Consider the following 18,802-nt stretch of genomic DNA (forward strand, 5'->3'; position numbering starts at 1 on the left):
GTTCAAGACGGTGTTTCATGTTTAACCCGAAATCGGTAATCTCTTGGATAGAATCCAGATCTTGAACCAACACAACACTAAGAAAGAGTAGAAGGTCAAGACCGAGCTCCAATTCTATCGGTTTTGAGAGCATTGAGTGTAATAGAGTTGAAAGAACGCTTGAAAACCATCTTTCAATCCTTTTCACCATGAATATGACATCATCCTAGAACACCTTGAATCTAGTGATTTCATGGTTAAAAGTTAAGATTCGAAAGATAGAAAGATGTAGGAGTGCGTGTAGATCAAGAAAGTACAAGATTTAGGTTGAAAACTTACAAGAATCGCGAGAAATCGGAAGAAATAAAGGCTGGAACGAGCTGGTCGAGTGAGAGGCTGTCAACATCAAGTGATGTGACATATGGGGGTATTTATAGGGTTTCCACAAAAGGAAAGTGAGGAAAGTGGCTGCTCGATCGGGTGACAGCCCGATCGGGTGGCAACTCGATCGGGTGGCAGCTCGATCGGCTGACCACTCGATTGGAGAATCTGGTGCGATGAGTTTTGCTGTTTCGATTCGCGTGTCGAGCGTTGCGATGCGATAGAGTTTCTCATTCAAATTACTTTTAATCCCAACTACTATATCTAACATACACTCATCATAATTAACTTGCGTTTAGCGTTTGCGATTCGATTGTGATTGAGTTGCGATTGCGTTTCGAAACCACACATAACATAAATAAACATGCACAAGTAACACATAAAAGGCACACACACGTATAAACAATAACCAGAACCAATAAATCACTGCGATTCGTATTGCGTTCGATGTCGATTCGATTAATAAGTCGATTAGAGTCAAGTTGATTCGTATGCACTTAGGTAGATTAACGTTGGTTATCTTTATCGCATTGTTACTTCCTATCAATCACAGTCGTAAGTCGATTAACGTCGATTAGATATAAGTCGATTAAACTTTGGTTGTTTATAAATACTCCACATAATACAACTAACGTAACATAAATACAAGAATGGATTGCAGTCAAGTCGCGCGGTCGGTCGTTGACTTTGACCTTGGCGTTGACTTTAACTTTTGGAAACACGGGGTGTTACATAACCGAACCGAATCATTTATTTTTTTATATATTTCTACCTTTTATACCTCTATTTCATGTATTTCATGTTTTATACTTTCATTTTATGTAATAATACCTCTATTTCTATGATTTATTCCTTCATTTCATTTATTTAAACATCTATTCATGCATTTATACTTCCATTTCATTTATTTATACATCCATTTCGTGTATTTATACATCTACTTCATGTATTTATACCTCCATTACATGTATTTCTAAGCAAAAAAAAATTAGCCCTTGTTTGAATTGGTTATTAACCTAAAATTAACCGAACCGAACCGAAAACCGACAAATTAACCGAACCGATTAACCGATGACTTCGGTTACGGTTACAGTTACGGATAATACTAATAACCGAACCGAACCGAACCGTGCACACCTCTACCCAGTTGGACCCATTGGGAAATAATGTACAGCCCAAAACAACCCATGGTCGTTAATTAAAGGTCCATTTGAACCCATTTTAAAGTGGGTGGGTTTAAATTGCCGGGTCTACTCATAATTACATAATTTAGGTAAACCCAATATAAGATGACTTATCTTCACTAATTATATAATTTAGGTAAACCCAATCTAACTCATCCCTCAAACACATGTCACTCACATTAATCTCTTTTTAATAGTATCATAAGTTACACATGAATTAAAAAATAAGTTAAACTAGCGGGGTTGCCCGCGCTACGCGGCGGGTATTTGGCCGATTTCGTTTTGGCTCTTTACGTCCGATCGGTTTCATTTCGGCTCGTTACGGTTTAGACACTCACTATAACAACCAAAAGAAGAAACATAAAAAATATATGTTATAATAGAGCCAACTCGGTTCCGCACAACGCCTCAGAAATTTGGTTGATTTTTTTTCGGCTCGTTATAATTCTGGCGCTCGTTATAAAAAGGTTTATCAAATTTGATCAGACTCGGTTTTAAATAAAATTTAGAGAAAAGTGCCCTTATAGTCCATGTGGTTTGCTCAGTTTTCACCTATAGTCCCTACACTTTTAAAATTACAACTGTAGTCTCAAACTTTTGCATATTCGTTCTCGGATAGTCACTAGCGTGGATGTGAGTAGTTTGAAATTTAAAACAACTGTTTAAAAAGTTATATAAGAAAAACAAAATATATTTAATTTTAAAAAGTTTTAAAAGAAAAACAAAATATATTTAAACTAATTATGTTATCAAAATAACCAAATAAATTAATTGAACACTAAAACGCCTGTGTCATAAGCGACCTTTTCTTTATTGGCAAAAAAGATGTTGCTAAATAAAAATCATGAAAACTTTTGTGGTCAATATGGGAAACTTAAAAAGTCTACTATATTCGCAACTTCAAAATATTATAATATATAATATTAATTGAAAAATAGTGAAAGATAAAATCTTTTCACAAGGCTATTTGTTTTCTTAATTTGCACTTAGATTAAATAAAAAAAAAAAAAAAACTGTTTCTAAAAGTAATGCGTTTTCAAAAAGAAGAATACGACAAGTGTGATTTTTCTAACAAGACAAAGAAAATTAGTAGATTATGATTAATTTAGTGTAATTTTGTAGGTGAATAGAGGTAGAGTAACATTGTCATTAATGGAATGCTTGATGCCTTTCGATCTTTGTTGCATTCGGATGAGCATCTTAAACAGAATGCTTGGGTTGGGTACCTATCAAAATTAACTTCTTTGTGTGAGGGGCTATCAAAAACAGGCTTCCGACCGAGATCGGTAAAGGTAACCTTCTTTTACCTATCAAAGTTATTTGTTTTAACTATGTTATATACTTGGTTCTTTAATATTTGACTCAAAACCTTACCCTGTTTAAAAAATCCTAACGAAAATGACATAAGTTAACATGACAGCAGATTGAAAACATTAACAAAGAATTGACAAGTTCGGGTTCGAACCGAGTAACAAGAATTGTTACTTAGTGAGAAAGGTAACCACAACTAGTTGAAACGAACAAGATGTCCAACCGAGTATTGAATTGGTTTAAGGTGGCTTTTGCTTATCGCAGGCATCGAGAACCATGAGTTGACAGTATATGAAGTCAAAATCCAACATTCGATTTTACGGATTTCATATACAATCAAATTAGAATGGTTGAAGGTCACCTGCTTCTTGAAGGGACCAAGGTGATCAACTGAGTTTGCAACAGAACAGGCAGATTGACCTATTTAGTAGATCAAATTCTTGACGGTTAACAAAAAGCAATCACAACAAAATCAACCGAAAATTAAACAATAGGGTCTTCTGAAGAATCAAAATAACATAACAATAACCCTGGTTGACTTTTACCTGGTTTAGAATTTTAGATGCTCAAACGAGTGTGGTGGTTTAGTTAAAGAAGATGGTTCTGATACTAATGTTTTAAAGAAAAACAGATAACATGATGAATATTGACTTTAACATTGACATTTGTCATCAAAATAAAAGCTATTTGAATGCAATATAAACACAGCTCAAAAGACAAACATGATCAAGTTGTATTTCTTAATCCTTGCAAAGCAGAAAATGGTAGAGATATAAACATATATATAATTAACTAGATATAGAGCTTCTAACGTCTAGAGCAGAAGAAAAACTACCTAATTCACTTTTTGACATCAAATGGATTCAACATGGAATGATGCTTGGTGCCCTCTTACCTTTGCTCAAACTTCAAACTGGAGATATATCTATACTTCACAAGGCCGGGCAGAGTGTCATTACCGTTCAAGAATCAACTCTCTCTGATCCAAAGTTTTGGAGTTTTAATAAAACTAGGACGATAAGTACTAATTACCATCCAGTAGTTGCCTGGAATATTCAAATCTAGAATCTTATTCGTGTTAAGACAATACCCCACCACGTTTTCTCTATCTTCCTTAACACATAAGATCAAAATACTAGTACCATTTAAACCATCAATGAGACACAAAGGTTTCCACCCTTGTGATCTAAATATAGGGTCAATAGTTTCCCGGATAGCTATCGCTTTATGCCAAGAAGATTCCTTCATCACCCAAACGTTGAACCCTAACGAAGACCCAGAAAATAGACTTAAGCTGCCTTTCAGTACTCCCAACATTTGCTTAGCTTCATGGTCATCTCCCAGTCCAGCCGGGGGCGGAGTTAACTCAAATGTCTCTGTATCCAAATCGAAATCGTAAATTTGGATATAATCAAACCAATACACATGACTATTCACAAATACACCTGAAACCAGTAGCCCCCGATAGTCAATGTGGTAAGGGGTTGGTCCCAAACTTCTCCATTGATCTGTGCCAAGGGTGTAAACCTCGATTTCAACCGAGGCCATAAATTGTTCTTCGGGTATTCTCCTACCTATGATCCGTATGACTTTGTATTCCCCTCCCATTGAAACTCCGAAACCATAACTTACACGCGAAAAAAAATCCAAAAAAGTTAGTTCAGGGAGGATCATATATTCTTCAACCACCACAGGATTGAATATGTAAATGGCATAACCTTCGTGACGCAAGCAGATCAAACCATTGATCGAACCCACTTCAAATATCTGATTAAGAGAACGAAAAGCAATAAGACCGAGGTCAAGGCTTTTGACATGACCGAGGGTTAAGCGGTCGTAATCAACTTCATGTTCCACTTCTACGAACACTAATATCGGGTGTGGATTTTTGTATTGATGAAACATTAGGCAGGGACGCGATCTGGAGAGATGAAGATCAACAAAATAGGTGTCGGAAACAAGATCACGCCACTTTTTGCACACGCACTTGCAGCGGACAATTGTTTTGACCGGAAGTCTAGATAAAACGTCGAGGATGAGACTTTCAGGTAACACGTAGTCTTCCATGGCGTCAAACTAGGGTCTGTTACTCTGGCAGCTGGCGATCTTAACAGCGTAATAGGGTTTTATCAATATTCAATAGCGGGGATAGCAAAGTATTTCAGGGCTAGGCCCAATAGTGGTGGACCTAAGAATTTTTTTCATGGGGGCGGAAGTTTTTAAGTGTTAGTTGTCTGTAACAATATATTTTTTTTATCGTTCCGCTTCGTATCGAGTAAAATGATAAAAAGATAAAACTTTTTTCATGGGATGGAAGTTTTTAAGTGTCGGTTGTCTGTAACTATATATTTTTCTTATCATTCCGGTTCATATCGAGTCAAATGATAAAAAGATAAAACTATATTAAGTTAAAATTAAATGAATAACAAAGTACATATACCGTCAATAAAAAAACATAATATACATTGAAACAAAAAGAAATATTTTAACATTCGATGGTGAAATTGCAAAAAATAATGAAAATGCAAATTACATTAGTTTTCATATATAGTTTGTATAATATTTGAGTTGTTTTGTGTCATTTTAAATCATTGGTTTTGTGTATTATGGTGTCTTGTGTACTTTGCAGGGTCCCGGGAGTGAAAATGAGTTGAAATGTTGAAGAAACGAGCACACGGGAGGAGGTTTGGGCTTAGTGAAAGATTCTCATGGAATGAAAATGGATATTTGAAAAGATGAAAAGATATAGAATTGAATTACGAACCCGTAGACGAAAACGGTGAAGAAAACGGAGTTGAAACGAAGAAGTTATGTCCGAAATCGTATTCTCAGTGCCCAGATCCGTCACGTCACGTCCTGTCTAAGGGTGTGGTTCCTCTTCTCGTTTCCATTTTTTTTTATATTTTTTATTTAATTCATTTTATTTATAAATAATATTTTTTTATTCGTTTAATTTGTTAAAATAAAAATAACTAAGAAAATTTGTTAAGAAAATTAAACATTTCATAGAATTTAAGAAAGTTACAAATTAAAACACACACAAAATTAATCTAAAAATACAGACTAAAAGCATAAAATAAATTTTGTCTAAATCTACGAACAACAGTACTCGTCATCAACGTGATCGAGAACATCATCTGGATCGACATTGAAGTTATTACAAATATAGTCGATTAAATTTGCACAAAGGTTATGCAGTTGTGTAATGCCCACATATTTAATTCTTGTTGCCCCTAGTCAAATCGGCTCAACATTCTCATGAATGTCATTTGAATTGTATTCGTATATTGTCCGGCCTTCGTCTTCGATAATCATGTTATGTGATATAGTACAAGAATACATAACGTATCTCAATCTTTTTGGTATCTATGCACGTGCCCGATTTTGTATTATATGCCATCGTTACTTTAACACGCCAAACAACCGTTCCACATATTTTCTTGCTACTTCTTGGCACTTCGCATATTTTTTTCTTTCTTCATCAGGGGGATGTACCTAGATCTGATATACTTTTAACAATAGTCGCAAAGTTTGGGTATATACCGTCAACTAGATAATACTCGTGCTTAAATGACACCCCATTGAGCATGAACGAAAAATCAGGGTCGGTATCTTTGATGATGTTGTCGAAAATCTCAGATCTTAATAGAACATTTAAATCGTTATTTGAACCTGCAACTACACAAAAGGCATGCCAAACCCATAGATCTTGTGAGCAAACGACTACTTGCATTATTGAGGAATGTCCTTGATCACTACTTGTATGTTGATCTCACCATGCATTCGGGAAATTATGCTATGGCCAATGCGTACAATCGATACTTTCTATTAGTTTATTTCTATTAGTTTTTTCCATTTTTATGTTTTTTCAAGTATTTTGGGCATTTTGTTTTTGGGCTTGTGTTTGACCCGTTGTCTTTTTTAGGTCCATTTCGAATTTCTGTCTCTATTTATGTATTGCCCTAGTCATTTGAACAATCAGAATTGAATTTTGAGAAAACAGTTTTTTCACTTCAAATTCCGTGGCCTTTGGGGTTACAATTTGAGGGTTGGGGAAGAACTACACGGGTATTTGCAGAATCAACGTGTAATCTTCATTTATCGTACCACGCACTACATCACTTTATGTATTTTTATTGGACTTGCATATTCTCTTTGAGCTTTTCTTTACAACATCGGTACCCATTCGGCCACCTCTAGGGTCTATAATATAAGATGGTGGTTAACTTAGGCCTCTATTCCTTGCTAACGATCTCTTTGGTGAAATTATATCCTTTCTTCACAAAGACATGGTCATTACTGTACAAGGGATGAAGATCCAAAGTATTAGAGTTCAACAAAAACAATATTAGGAAAAAAAAAGTATCATTTTTGAAATTTTTAACATAAACTATCGTTTAAAATAGGCAAATTAGATTTAAAAATTCCTAATTTTTTCAATTTAGCCTATAACAATCACAACTCAGTTGTTTGCCGATAATAATCCAAAGTGCTCGACTTTTGACCAATAATAGTCTGCGTTAAAAATAGCTTAACGGAGTTGTATTTCTTAATCCTTGCAAAGCAGAAAATGGTAGAGATATAAACATATATATGATTGACCAGATAAAGGTTCTAAAGTCTAGAGCAGAAGAAAACTATATAATTCGGTTCATATCGGGTTGGGTCATATAACATCAAGCTAAAATTTATATAATCGTCAAAAGTCGTTACAAACATATTTAAGTTGTCGCCCTACGGGTTTTCATTTTTTTAAATCTATCCAAAATATCACCTTCAATGGGAGATATGTTATGGAACTTGGAGTTTGCTTTGCAACTTTATGTGGACGCGACTCGACTCGGTTCGATTCTGTTCGGGTCGACTCGGTTAGGTCCGGCTCAAGCCCGAAGACACGACATTCCTCCGTCGTACGCCCCAGAGTTCGACACGCGAGGCATGGAACGCCGCAAGCAAATTCCCGCTAACACATCACCATGACATCACCTTAGTGATGTCATGATGATGTCAAGCATTTGTCTCATATGTTGAATTAATGCAAAGATTGGAAACAGAAACTGTCCGGGCCGTTTCTTCACACATGGGCCGAAGACTTGAAGTTGGGCTTTGTCTTGGATTGGGCTTCAACAACAAACGACGAAACATATTGTAGAATATATGTACGTCGACGAAACAGAATGTGTTTCGTCGACTTTAGTGTTTCGCCGTGCCTTTATGCGTTTCGTCAGTCTGTGTCTGTGTCTAGTATAAATACCCCTCTCAGTTTCTGTGTGAAAGGTATGAGAGACCTGTGAGACTTAGTGAAACTCTGTAAACATTGTTTGTATATGTTTCGGGTTGTACTCATCCCTAACCAATAGATATTGAATCTTTTGGTTACGCGTGTTCTTCTTGTTAACTTTGTTTGGTTTGCACCGTCACGGGGATTCCGCACCCGTTACCGTGTTCGTGATAAACAAGGATAGGTTTTCGTTATCGATCCACCGGAAAAACGGGACCTACAATTGGTATCAGAGCCTTGGCTCTAATCCTTGTTTAAAACCAAACATTGTTAGTGTTTTTATCAAGTTTGTTTGTGATTTTTCAAAATTTATTCCTTAAAAGTTTATATATTTTCTGGAAAAAGTCACTTAAATCAGTGTTTATCTTGTTGTTTTTGCTAAAAGTTTGTTCAAAAACCCTGTTTATTTGCATGTTTGGAACTGGTTTTTATTGAAAGTTTATGCAAAATTTATGTTCCGAAAGTTTGTCAGTTGATGCTTTGGCTGAAATCTTCATAAGAGTTCATCCAAACTTCAAAGTGTTGTTCAAAATTTCAACTTTTTGATCTTTAATAAGTTTACTGTGCAAGTTGTTGGTAATTTAAAATCATATTTGTTTGAAATTAGGGTTTTCAAGGAATGATGGGATGGTGTAAGTTTGAAAAAGAGTCTCTTTTGTCAGAAGAAGGATAAGGCCATCTCACCAAACACCAACTCCAAACCTTATCCATTCATGTGTTTCGTCGGACAACATTAAGAATTCAGTTTCGTCACATATACATCTTGTTTCGTCGACATATAAGCAAAAAGGAATTATATTGTGTTTCGTCGCACATAATAAAACAACACCTGTTTCGTCGACCAGAGTAAAGAATCCAGTTTCGTCGAAGTGGTTAATCCAAGAGTTTCGTCGTTCAAAATTCTTACAAGTTTGGTTGGTTAAAAAAAAATTAAGTTAAAACAAACAATTTCTATCGGTTCAATCAAGTTAGATATGCTTTTTCATCATCATAATCAAGTTTTGTCATCACATGTATTCTGACATTTCATGTGATCAACTGATTTTTCATAAACAATAATTTAATATATTGAAAGTTAACTTGTTCTAAAAAAAATCATTTGATTGTTAGTGGGAATCAAATTTGGTCCAATCAGATTGCCATGTGTTGTGTTGGTCCAATCATATTAATTTGTTACTTTTAATAGTGATCATATCATTCATGTGTTAGTGGGAATCAAATTTGGTCCAATCAGATTGCCATGTGTTGTGTTGGTCCAATCATATTAATTTTTACTTTTAATAGTGATCATATCATTCTGACATTTCATGTGATAAATTGTTTATTCATAAACAATATTTTGATATATTAAAAGTTAACAATCTAAAAAAAAAAAAAAAAATTGGCCTTCATCTATATGTATATATTTAATTCTGATTGGGCAAATCCAAAGAAATCTGATAATTCACATGTAGGGCTGCAAACGAACTGAACTTTCAGCGAACAGTTCATGAACCGTTCGGCGGGAAGTTCGTTTGTGTTCGTTTGTTTAATAAATGAATGAACACGAACAAAAAATTTCGTTCGTTTAGTTAAATGAACGAACATGAACAAATGTCGTGTTCGTTCATTTGTGTTCGTGAACGTTCGGTAACATGTTCGTTTACGTTCGTTTGTGTTCGTTTGTATGTTCGTGTTCGTTTGTGTACAGGAATATATATATATATATATATATATATATATATATATATATATATATATATATATATATATTATTTTATTACCTAACTTATATTATATTATATTGTATGGCCCAACTTATATTTTATTGGTTATTTGTTAGATATTTCATTATCACCTAAGGTCCACCAGATATACAATTGAAAGTTTGAAAGTACAAAAACCCTAAGCATTATCAGCGCCGTTCCAGATTCTGGATCCCATTTTCTCCGCCATCGACCAAGCGCCGCTCTCTCCCCCGCTCCTTTCGTCGTTCCTCTGTCAATCACCATCGTTCAACACCGTTCCCACTCATATATGTTCGTTTGTGTTTGTTTATGCTCATTAACGTTTGTTTGTGTTCGTCTGCGTCCGTGTGCGTTCATGAACGTTCGTTTGTGTTCGGTACCTAAATTAACAAACGAACACGAACAAGTTCATTTCCTTAACAAACGAACACGAACAAAAAATCTCGTTCGATATGTGTTCGTGAACTGTTCGTGAACACATGAGATACTTAACAAACGAACACGAACAAGGTCGTGTTCGTGTTCGTTCGGTTCGTTTGCAGCCCTGTTCACATGGAGTTTCATCAATATTAATTTTCATCGATTAGATCATTCATCACTAAAGGTTTCTTTATTTATTCAAGTGTAGTAAAAAAAAAATCAACCGAAGTTTCATCATAAAGTTATCACTTTTATACACCAATCATGAGTTGTACGAACCCATGGGATTGGAGTACGGACCCACGACCAGCTCAAAATCAGACTTCGATGGCCGAATATTTAGCGAATTCCATACCTCGACCCCCTCCACATCAGACTTCGATGGCCGCATATTTAATGAATTCCATTCCTCAAGCCCAACCTCAACCTCAAGTTTCCACAACACAACCTCAATTCAATCCAAGTGTCGATTGTGGTCCGGCCATACAGTTGGGAAACGGTGATCAAACAAGAACTGCGTTTTACGTTGAAATTGTCAAGAATGTCAATGATGGTGAATCTTCGGGAAATGACGACAGTTCAGGATATAGTGGCAGTTCGGATGAAGAATCGAATTTGAATGAAAGAACTAATTCTGAAGCTGATAATTTGTCGGATGATGCCAAGGAGACAAAAAGTCAAAAATCTGACTTGATCAAGAAAGCTGATGCTACATCGAACGAAATGGAGAAGATTCTCACTGAAGATGGATCTTTCTCTTCTCAGACTGCCTTCATGGCTAATGTCACAGCTTCTACAAGTCAGGTAAAATTTGAAACTCCTAGCATATGTAGTGATTGTGCTGATATGAAACATAAATGTGCTGAATTGAAACGTGAATCTGAAACGGTTCATAGTCACAATCAGAGTTTGGTTATTGAACTGTCAAAGTGCAAAGAGGCAAACATGGCGTTAACTCGAAACGAAAAGGATTTTAAATCTGTAATTGAAACCCTAAAGAAAAGTGTTTCCGAATTAAACAAAGTTGTTTATCATAAACAAGTTAATATTAACGATTACATTAACATTGTTGAGGAAACCAAAAAGGAGTTAGCCATTGCCAAATGCGAGCATAATGCTATCAAGCAAAAGTTGGAGAGTTATTCTAACTCCCGATTTGTGCTCGATCACATCATAGACGTTCAAAAACTGAAAGGTAATGTGAAAGGCGTTGGGTATAAGGCGTGTCCACCCCCTTTGAGACACAACTATACCAAAATGCCCGATGAAGAGGATATGCCTCGGTATGAACCCGGTGTGCCTCTTGATTATGAGGAAGTTACTACTGGCCTAGGGTTCAAACTGGACAATTCATCGGAGGGCTCATCTGATAACAAAGAAAAGTCATCATGTGCTTCAAATCAAAGTCCTCCAACCATTGAGGACAATGATTCTTCAGATGATGAATCAGATGTGAATGACCAGGATGAATCACTTGTTGAGACGAAAGGAGTAGAAATTCCAATTGAGAATCATATTCTGTGTGATCCTCCTACTCCTACTGTGCAACCTGTTGCCAAGCTAGTGATAGATCCTGTCAAGAATGTCAAGGATGACAAAGAATGTGTGTTTGCTGTTAAGAGCAATAACGTGTTGTATACTTTGGTCGGTGATGCTAAAATTTATTCGGACAATGATTTTCCAATTAAAAATGTCAATCCATCTTTGATTGATAAAGTGTTTGAAGACAACTCGAATAAATTTTTGGGAAAGACCATTCTCGGAGTTGTGGTAACACAATGTGATCCTGTTCCAAAATCAGAAATTAGAAAACAATTTGGAAAACAGAAAACACCGACAAGTCAACAACCAATTGCTTTTAAGGGTAAACAACAACAACGAGCTCCAAAGCCAAAGGCTAAGGTTGGATCAAAAGGAGCTCGTTACAAGAAGAAAGCAAAAGATGTTAAATTTGTAGCATCAAATGGTACGGATAAAATTAAGACTTTTGAAAACAAAACAAACACCGATTTTGTTCAACAAGTCAAGATTTTAAAACGTAATAGCGATAACAATTACACCCAACACACAAACGGGTGTGATGAAAGAGCAAGTACCTCAGGTTCTACAGGTTCGACATCTGCTAGTCGATCAAATTCTCCTAAGTTTGTTGAAAGGAGAACGTGTTTTAAATGTGTGAAGTTTGGGCACATCATTATAGACTGCACAAACTCGCCCAAACCAAATTTTGTTGAAAGAACCCCTTCTGAACAAGGTCACTCACAACGTCGTCCTGTTTCTCCAAAACATGATAAACGCACTATTAAAAAACAAGAAACAAAACAACGGCGTCAAAATGTGAAGGTGATCGAAAAGGCTTCAGAAACTGTTAAAAAGAAACCAATTTTGTCACAACCGTTAAAACCAGAAAATGTACATAATACACAATCTGGTAAACAAAAACAAGCTTGGAGACCTAAATCGGGTGAAAGTTCAGGGGGAGGTGTTGTGTTTGAAAATCATCAAGAAATTGAAATTACATTTCTTGATTCTTAGGGGCAACCCAAGTCTATGAAGGCTTGGGTCCCCCTCTCCAACTAATTTCTGAGTGAGGTGCAGGAAGTTCCGGGAGGAACTATCGATAGTCATAGGATTGTTGATAGTGGAACGTCCTTGCACAAAATAGGCGACAGAAGAAATTGTTGCCTTTGATGGAGAGAAAAAGAAGACAAAAATTGTCTGTTGAAAGAAATTGATAGCTTCGACAAAATGCAAATCATTTCAAAGTGTGATCGTTAAAGGCTTTGAACGGGTCCCCAGGATAGATTCAATCAAAATGTACGCATCTGCAGCACGTCTGAAGTTCAAAATCAACAAGATGAACGTGTAGTGTACATTTCTTCGCGGTGTGATTGAAGAAAATGTGTTTGTTGAACAAACCAACCGGGTGTGCGGATGCCTTGGCATGGATTGAACAACCGCACACTACTTCTCAAAGAGAAAGTCAAAGACCTTCGCTGGTGCAATGTGGAAGTCCAGCCGGACCCAGAGGTTTCTGATCTTGTTGCTGTGTAGAGCTATCTCGGATTAAGTGAAGTAGCTACAAATTCGACCTTGAAATCCACACCGGATGGATATCTAGTTTGGGAGAGTGCTCAAATTCCTGGCAATGCACGAGGAAGTTGCAGGACTACGGTTTTGAATTTCTAATCTCTCCTATACTTGTCGATTTTTAAGATGCTTTATGAATTATTATCATCTTGTATAGCACTCTTTGGCCTAACACGTTGATCTCAAATATCACCTCACACGTGATTGTTTCACCATGAAACTCGTCAATGTTGTCATGGTCCACACCGCTTACCGACATGCCAACTGATTTTTCCAAAATTCGATAAAATCATTTCAAATTAAACTTATTTTTGGTAAACGGCATTGAGGTAAAACAAGAGTTAACCAACATCGGAAAATCATTTTTGTAAATATCTTTGTGTCTTTTAAATTTGTCTTAGTTTATTGATTTTAGGGGGAGTAAATCTAAAAATTTGAAAATCCAAAAACATCGAAAAATTTCAAAAGCGCAAAAACATTGGAAAAACAAAAATGAGTTTCCTGGCGAGAAAAAGAGAAAATGATAGTACATCAGTGGTCTGTCTAAACCTCGTTACCTAAAATGAAAAACGATAAGCAACTCTATATAAGATGTATCGGTAGGCTCACAATCATTTTAAAGTGTGCAGGGTAATATAAACCTTAAATCGACTGAAGACCAGGTGGGAACCATTCATTGGCATATGGTCTTAGTACCGAAATTTCGTTTGAGAGATTGCCGAGGTTCTGAAATATTCGGTCTTTATGCTGATTATCATCTGGGTATCATGGTTGTATCTTTTACCGAAAAATAACGGGGACGCAAGTCTAGATCTTCCATGATACTATACATACGTGTACATATTGCATCCGACCTCAATAAGTGATAAACAATCACATGTCCAAACAAATAAGTGATAAAATATCACATCTATCCGGGAGTCAAGTTCGTCTCTCTGCTGTATGAAAGTACTGACCTGTTCACGGACTTGCTCTTGTGCCCTCATGCATCGAAAATCAAGTTCCTCATCAATAAGTAATTCCATCACATAGGGCTTGGTTTTCAAATCAAAATAAGTGAGCATATCACATCATATACGGTCAAACAGATGATAAACGGTATACTCACCGGTAAGATGAACCATCGTGCATACCTTGATACGGGAATGTGTCGTGTGTGGATGAACACCGGTCGGTAAGTATAACTCATACCTTAACGTATCCCCTCGCCATGATTACATCTGATTTGTTGAGCTTATGTGGACAACAATACCGATAATCGTTATAGGATGCTTTTCTAAATGTTAACTAAAGGAACAACAAGAGCATTTTGACATGACCGTACACTGATATGATTCTCTTACCCTCGAAACTCACAAAAAAGAATGTCTGTAAATATTTATTTATTGTTTTCCGTCTTTACATTTGAAAAAATGAAAAATTCCAAAAAGATTTTAGGTGTGTTTTAATATAAACTTTATAAAATCCAAAAAGATTTTGCTTCTAGTTTATTTTTGATTGACCGATGTTGGAACTTGAGTCTATCCTACCCCAAAATCCTGATTTTAAGCCAGAAACAATTGCATCTTCATAAACAGTCGAAGTTAACAGATTTTGAAAGTTAAAGGATTAAAATTGATCATTTTCTAAACTTTCAAACTGTTATCGGTCGGTAGTTGATTGTAAAATGGTCACACGTGTGTCTTTTGTTTATGGAAACTATATTCCAAGCGGTTGTTCTCATTATACGTTTAGACTTCTTGCATGTGCAGATGCTAAAGGCGAGGAGAACATGTTCGATGACAAGCTTTGGAATGAAGACACGATGTGAAGGCACTCAAAAGATACAGATGATCGAGTTGCCGCTGACCCTTCATCAACACCACAAGGATCTGAAAAATTGACAAGTCAAAAGATTCACAAGCATGACTCAATGGAGAGTTCATTCTAAGGGGGAGTTTGTTAACACACTTCCTACATGAAAAGGGGAGTTTGTTGATACACTTTCTTCTTATGACGCGTGAAGACTTTGAAGATCCTCCTACATGAAAGACACAGAAGAAGACGAACCATCACAGAAGACGAACCATCACGAGTAGCGTCCAAGGGGGAGTTTGTTGATACACTTTATGTGGACGCGACTCGACTCGGTTCGATTCGGTTCGGGTCGACTCGGTTAGGTCCGGCTCAAGCCCGAAGACACGACATTCCTCCGTCGTGCGCCGCAGAGTTCGACACGCGAGGCACGGAACGCCGCAAGCAAATTCCCGCTAACACATCACCATGACATCACCTTAGTGATGTCATGATGATGTCAAGCATTTGTCTCATATGTTGAATTAATGCAAAGATTGGAAACAGAAACTGTCCGGGCCGTTTCTTCACACATGGGCCGAAGACTTGAAGTTGGGCTTTGTCTTGGATTGGGCTTCAACAACAAACGACGAAACATATTGTAGAATATATGCATGTCAACGAAACAGAATGTGTTTCGTCGACTTTAGTGTTTCGCCGTGCCTTTATGCGTTTCGTCAGTCTGTGTCTGTGTCTAGTATAAATACCCCTCTCAGTTTCTGTGTGAAAGGTATGAGAGACCTGTGAGACTTAGTGAAACTCTGTAAACATTGTTTGTATATGTTTCGGGTTGTACTCATCCCTAATCAATAGATATTGAATCTTTTGGTTACGCGTGTTCTTCTTGTTAACTTTGTTTGGTTAGCACCGTCACGGGGATTCCGCACCCGTTACCGTGTTCATGATAAACAAGGATAGGTTTTCGTTATCGATCAACCGGAAAAACGGGACCTACAATCCACCGGAAAAACGGGACCTACATGAAGAAAGATGAGAAGAAAAAGAAGGAGGAGGAGGAGGAGGAGGAGGAAGAAGAAGAAGAAGAAGAAGAAGAAGAAGAAGACAGTGATGTTAGTATGGGTCAAACTATCTACACACCTTAGTTGGCTATCTACACACTTAGGGTTTACCTACACTGCGTATAGGGTTACATGTAACGTCCTGCTTTTTCATACTTTCCATAATTAGAAAGCTCGCCTGGTAATGCTATTTTTGGAAATCTTGTATTATTGTAGTCGTCTTTTCGTTGTAAAATCCGAGACTTGGATCATAAATAAAATTCGTATTTCTTTAAATTCACCATCTACATATTCATACATGTTCATACGTTCGAATTCATTGTACATCGAATCCTTATTTGTAATTCATACTTATACTTATTCACGATGCATGTCCATGCTTGTCCTTATATTGTTGATACCTAAAAACCCCTAATAATATGCTTATTTATACAACGGTTAATCATCTAATATGTGACCTATACTTGTCACTTACAAACATGTTACATACTTGTACATTACACTTTTTACCTAGTTAAATCATGTTTTATTTCATATTTCACCTTGTTACAAGTTAGGGGAAACATTGTTGCATATTATTACACAACTTAATTAACAAAATTACTCATTATAATGTTTTAAAAAAATAAAAAAAATAAAGAAATATGGCAGCCCCAATTCAGCAAAATTCAGCCCCATATAGTTGGGTTTTGTGGGCTAGTTTCAAGGTGTAACCCCTTCTAAACACTTCCAAAGCCCAACCCATTGAAACCCTAATCCTTCCCCCTATAAATACCACTTATAACCAGCCTCCCTACCACTTTTGCAACACTAAAAACTCTCAAAACATCCTCCAAACCGTAGCTGAAAGCAAAGGTTCGAGCAGATTGACACCCCTTCACGAAAATGAGCATAACTCACTCAATTCTTATCCGATTCACTTGATTCTTTTTCCTACTTGCTTGGATAATCATGGGGTTCGATTCCTAGACTTCTCCTTGGAGAAATCAGACCTGGAAATGCCCCGAAATAGTCCATAAACTTTCTGTTTGATTTTTATGCAACTTGTGTCTAACACATCTCATGCCTATGTCCTAATGCTTACAACTTATCCCATGGTTGGTTAAGCTTAAAAACAAGGTTGAGACATTTGAAATCAGAGGATTAAACCTCATAAACTTGGTGTTTTGTCTAGGGTTTCAACCCACAAATCATGTCAAACATAGTCTTTGATACATGAGTGATTATGGAACAACTTGGGTTGTCCAAACATACAATCCTCACATGATTTGATGATTTCTATTAGTTAGTTTACTTTACATACATGTAAAGACCTTAGTTCATGACCCTCCTTGTTTGTTTTTACATCAAGTGTAGTGGTGAACATCAAAGGGGTACCTAAATGGAAGCCTTGTCTTCCTACCCCATCCATGACACCCATGACTCAACTTGAGGTACCTAAATGAAGATGTAATCTTCTACCTCTTACTTGAATACTTGAACATTTGGACTTAATAATATGTGTATAATATACGACCTACATACTATCTATGTACACTCGAATCTTTGATGTTGAAATCATATTCATTTGTCAAAGTAGTAGGTTATCATCTAAGGACCTAAACCTTGTTATGATTCTTATGGGTGTTCAACTCATAAAATCATTATAACCCATGAGGTTACCAAGTGTCATACAAGTGTTATGTGTGAAGATGAATATTTTGATATAATATTTTCATGTCACTTTCATTCCAAATCTCGACTCTAAACATGCTTGAACTTAAACCCTTACGCATTCAACCTTCCAACCTCGGCAACTTTGTCACATTGGATAATCGGAAAACATATGCAAACTTTGTGAGTATACTCGTATTCCCCTTTTACTTTTATCACTTTTGGGGTGTAACATGTTTTATCTATCAACAAACTTACACATGAACATTTTGCTTAAACACATGAACATTCCTATAACATGCTTGTATACGTGATGGCTTGATACTTTAAACTTGGGTGATTCTTATGTGTTGAACTTATCATTAACTTCGTACGAGCCAAACCGTGACATATGTAGCGCTATAGGATTAACGACCCGCCCTTTATCATCGGTTATGTCATGAGCATATTGCGTTTTCTTGGTTTGATATGTTAGACACATGCCATGTTTAAATGTTTATCTTGAATCACATGCTTGCTATGAGGAATTGTTCAAACTTATCTTTTGCTATGTACGTATCAAACTTGTATACTCGCCTTTGCTTTTGCATTGAACTTTATTTTAAACATGTTACAGGTTGAGGACGATGATGCTATGAAATGAAGTAGCGTTGATGCCTAGATACACATATAGACGTTTAGGTTTAATCGTTGTATCAATGTTGATTATGTTGTATTGTATTTCCTTTGAACTTGATGTTATTTGATTTCTTTGTAATGTTGACAAAAGAATTATGAAATTAAATCGGCCTATAGGTGTAGTACACTATACAATACGATACGATACAATATAACGCACGTATAGGCCTATAGGTGTAGTATATGTCCCTTATAGGCCTATAGGTGTGGTTTAGGTCCCGTGTAGGCCTATAGGCATATAAAAGG

The 18,802-nt window shown here is 36.4% G+C and overlaps 1 protein-coding gene across 1 annotated transcript; it reads right to left on the reverse strand.

The window, feature by feature from the left end:
* Positions 1-3,824: 3,824 nt before the first annotated feature.
* LOC118490484 (F-box protein At3g07870-like) lies at positions 3,825-4,922 on the reverse strand. The gene has a single exon (XM_035988145.1). The coding sequence runs from the start codon at positions 4,920-4,922 to the stop codon at positions 3,825-3,827; it is 1,098 nt and encodes a 365-aa protein (XP_035844038.1).
* Between the last annotated feature and the right edge of the window lie 13,880 nt (positions 4,923-18,802).

Source organism: Helianthus annuus, chromosome 3 (assembly GCF_002127325.2).
Source record: "Helianthus annuus cultivar XRQ/B chromosome 3, HanXRQr2.0-SUNRISE, whole genome shotgun sequence".
NCBI lineage: Eukaryota > Viridiplantae > Streptophyta > Magnoliopsida > Asterales > Asteraceae > Helianthus > Helianthus annuus.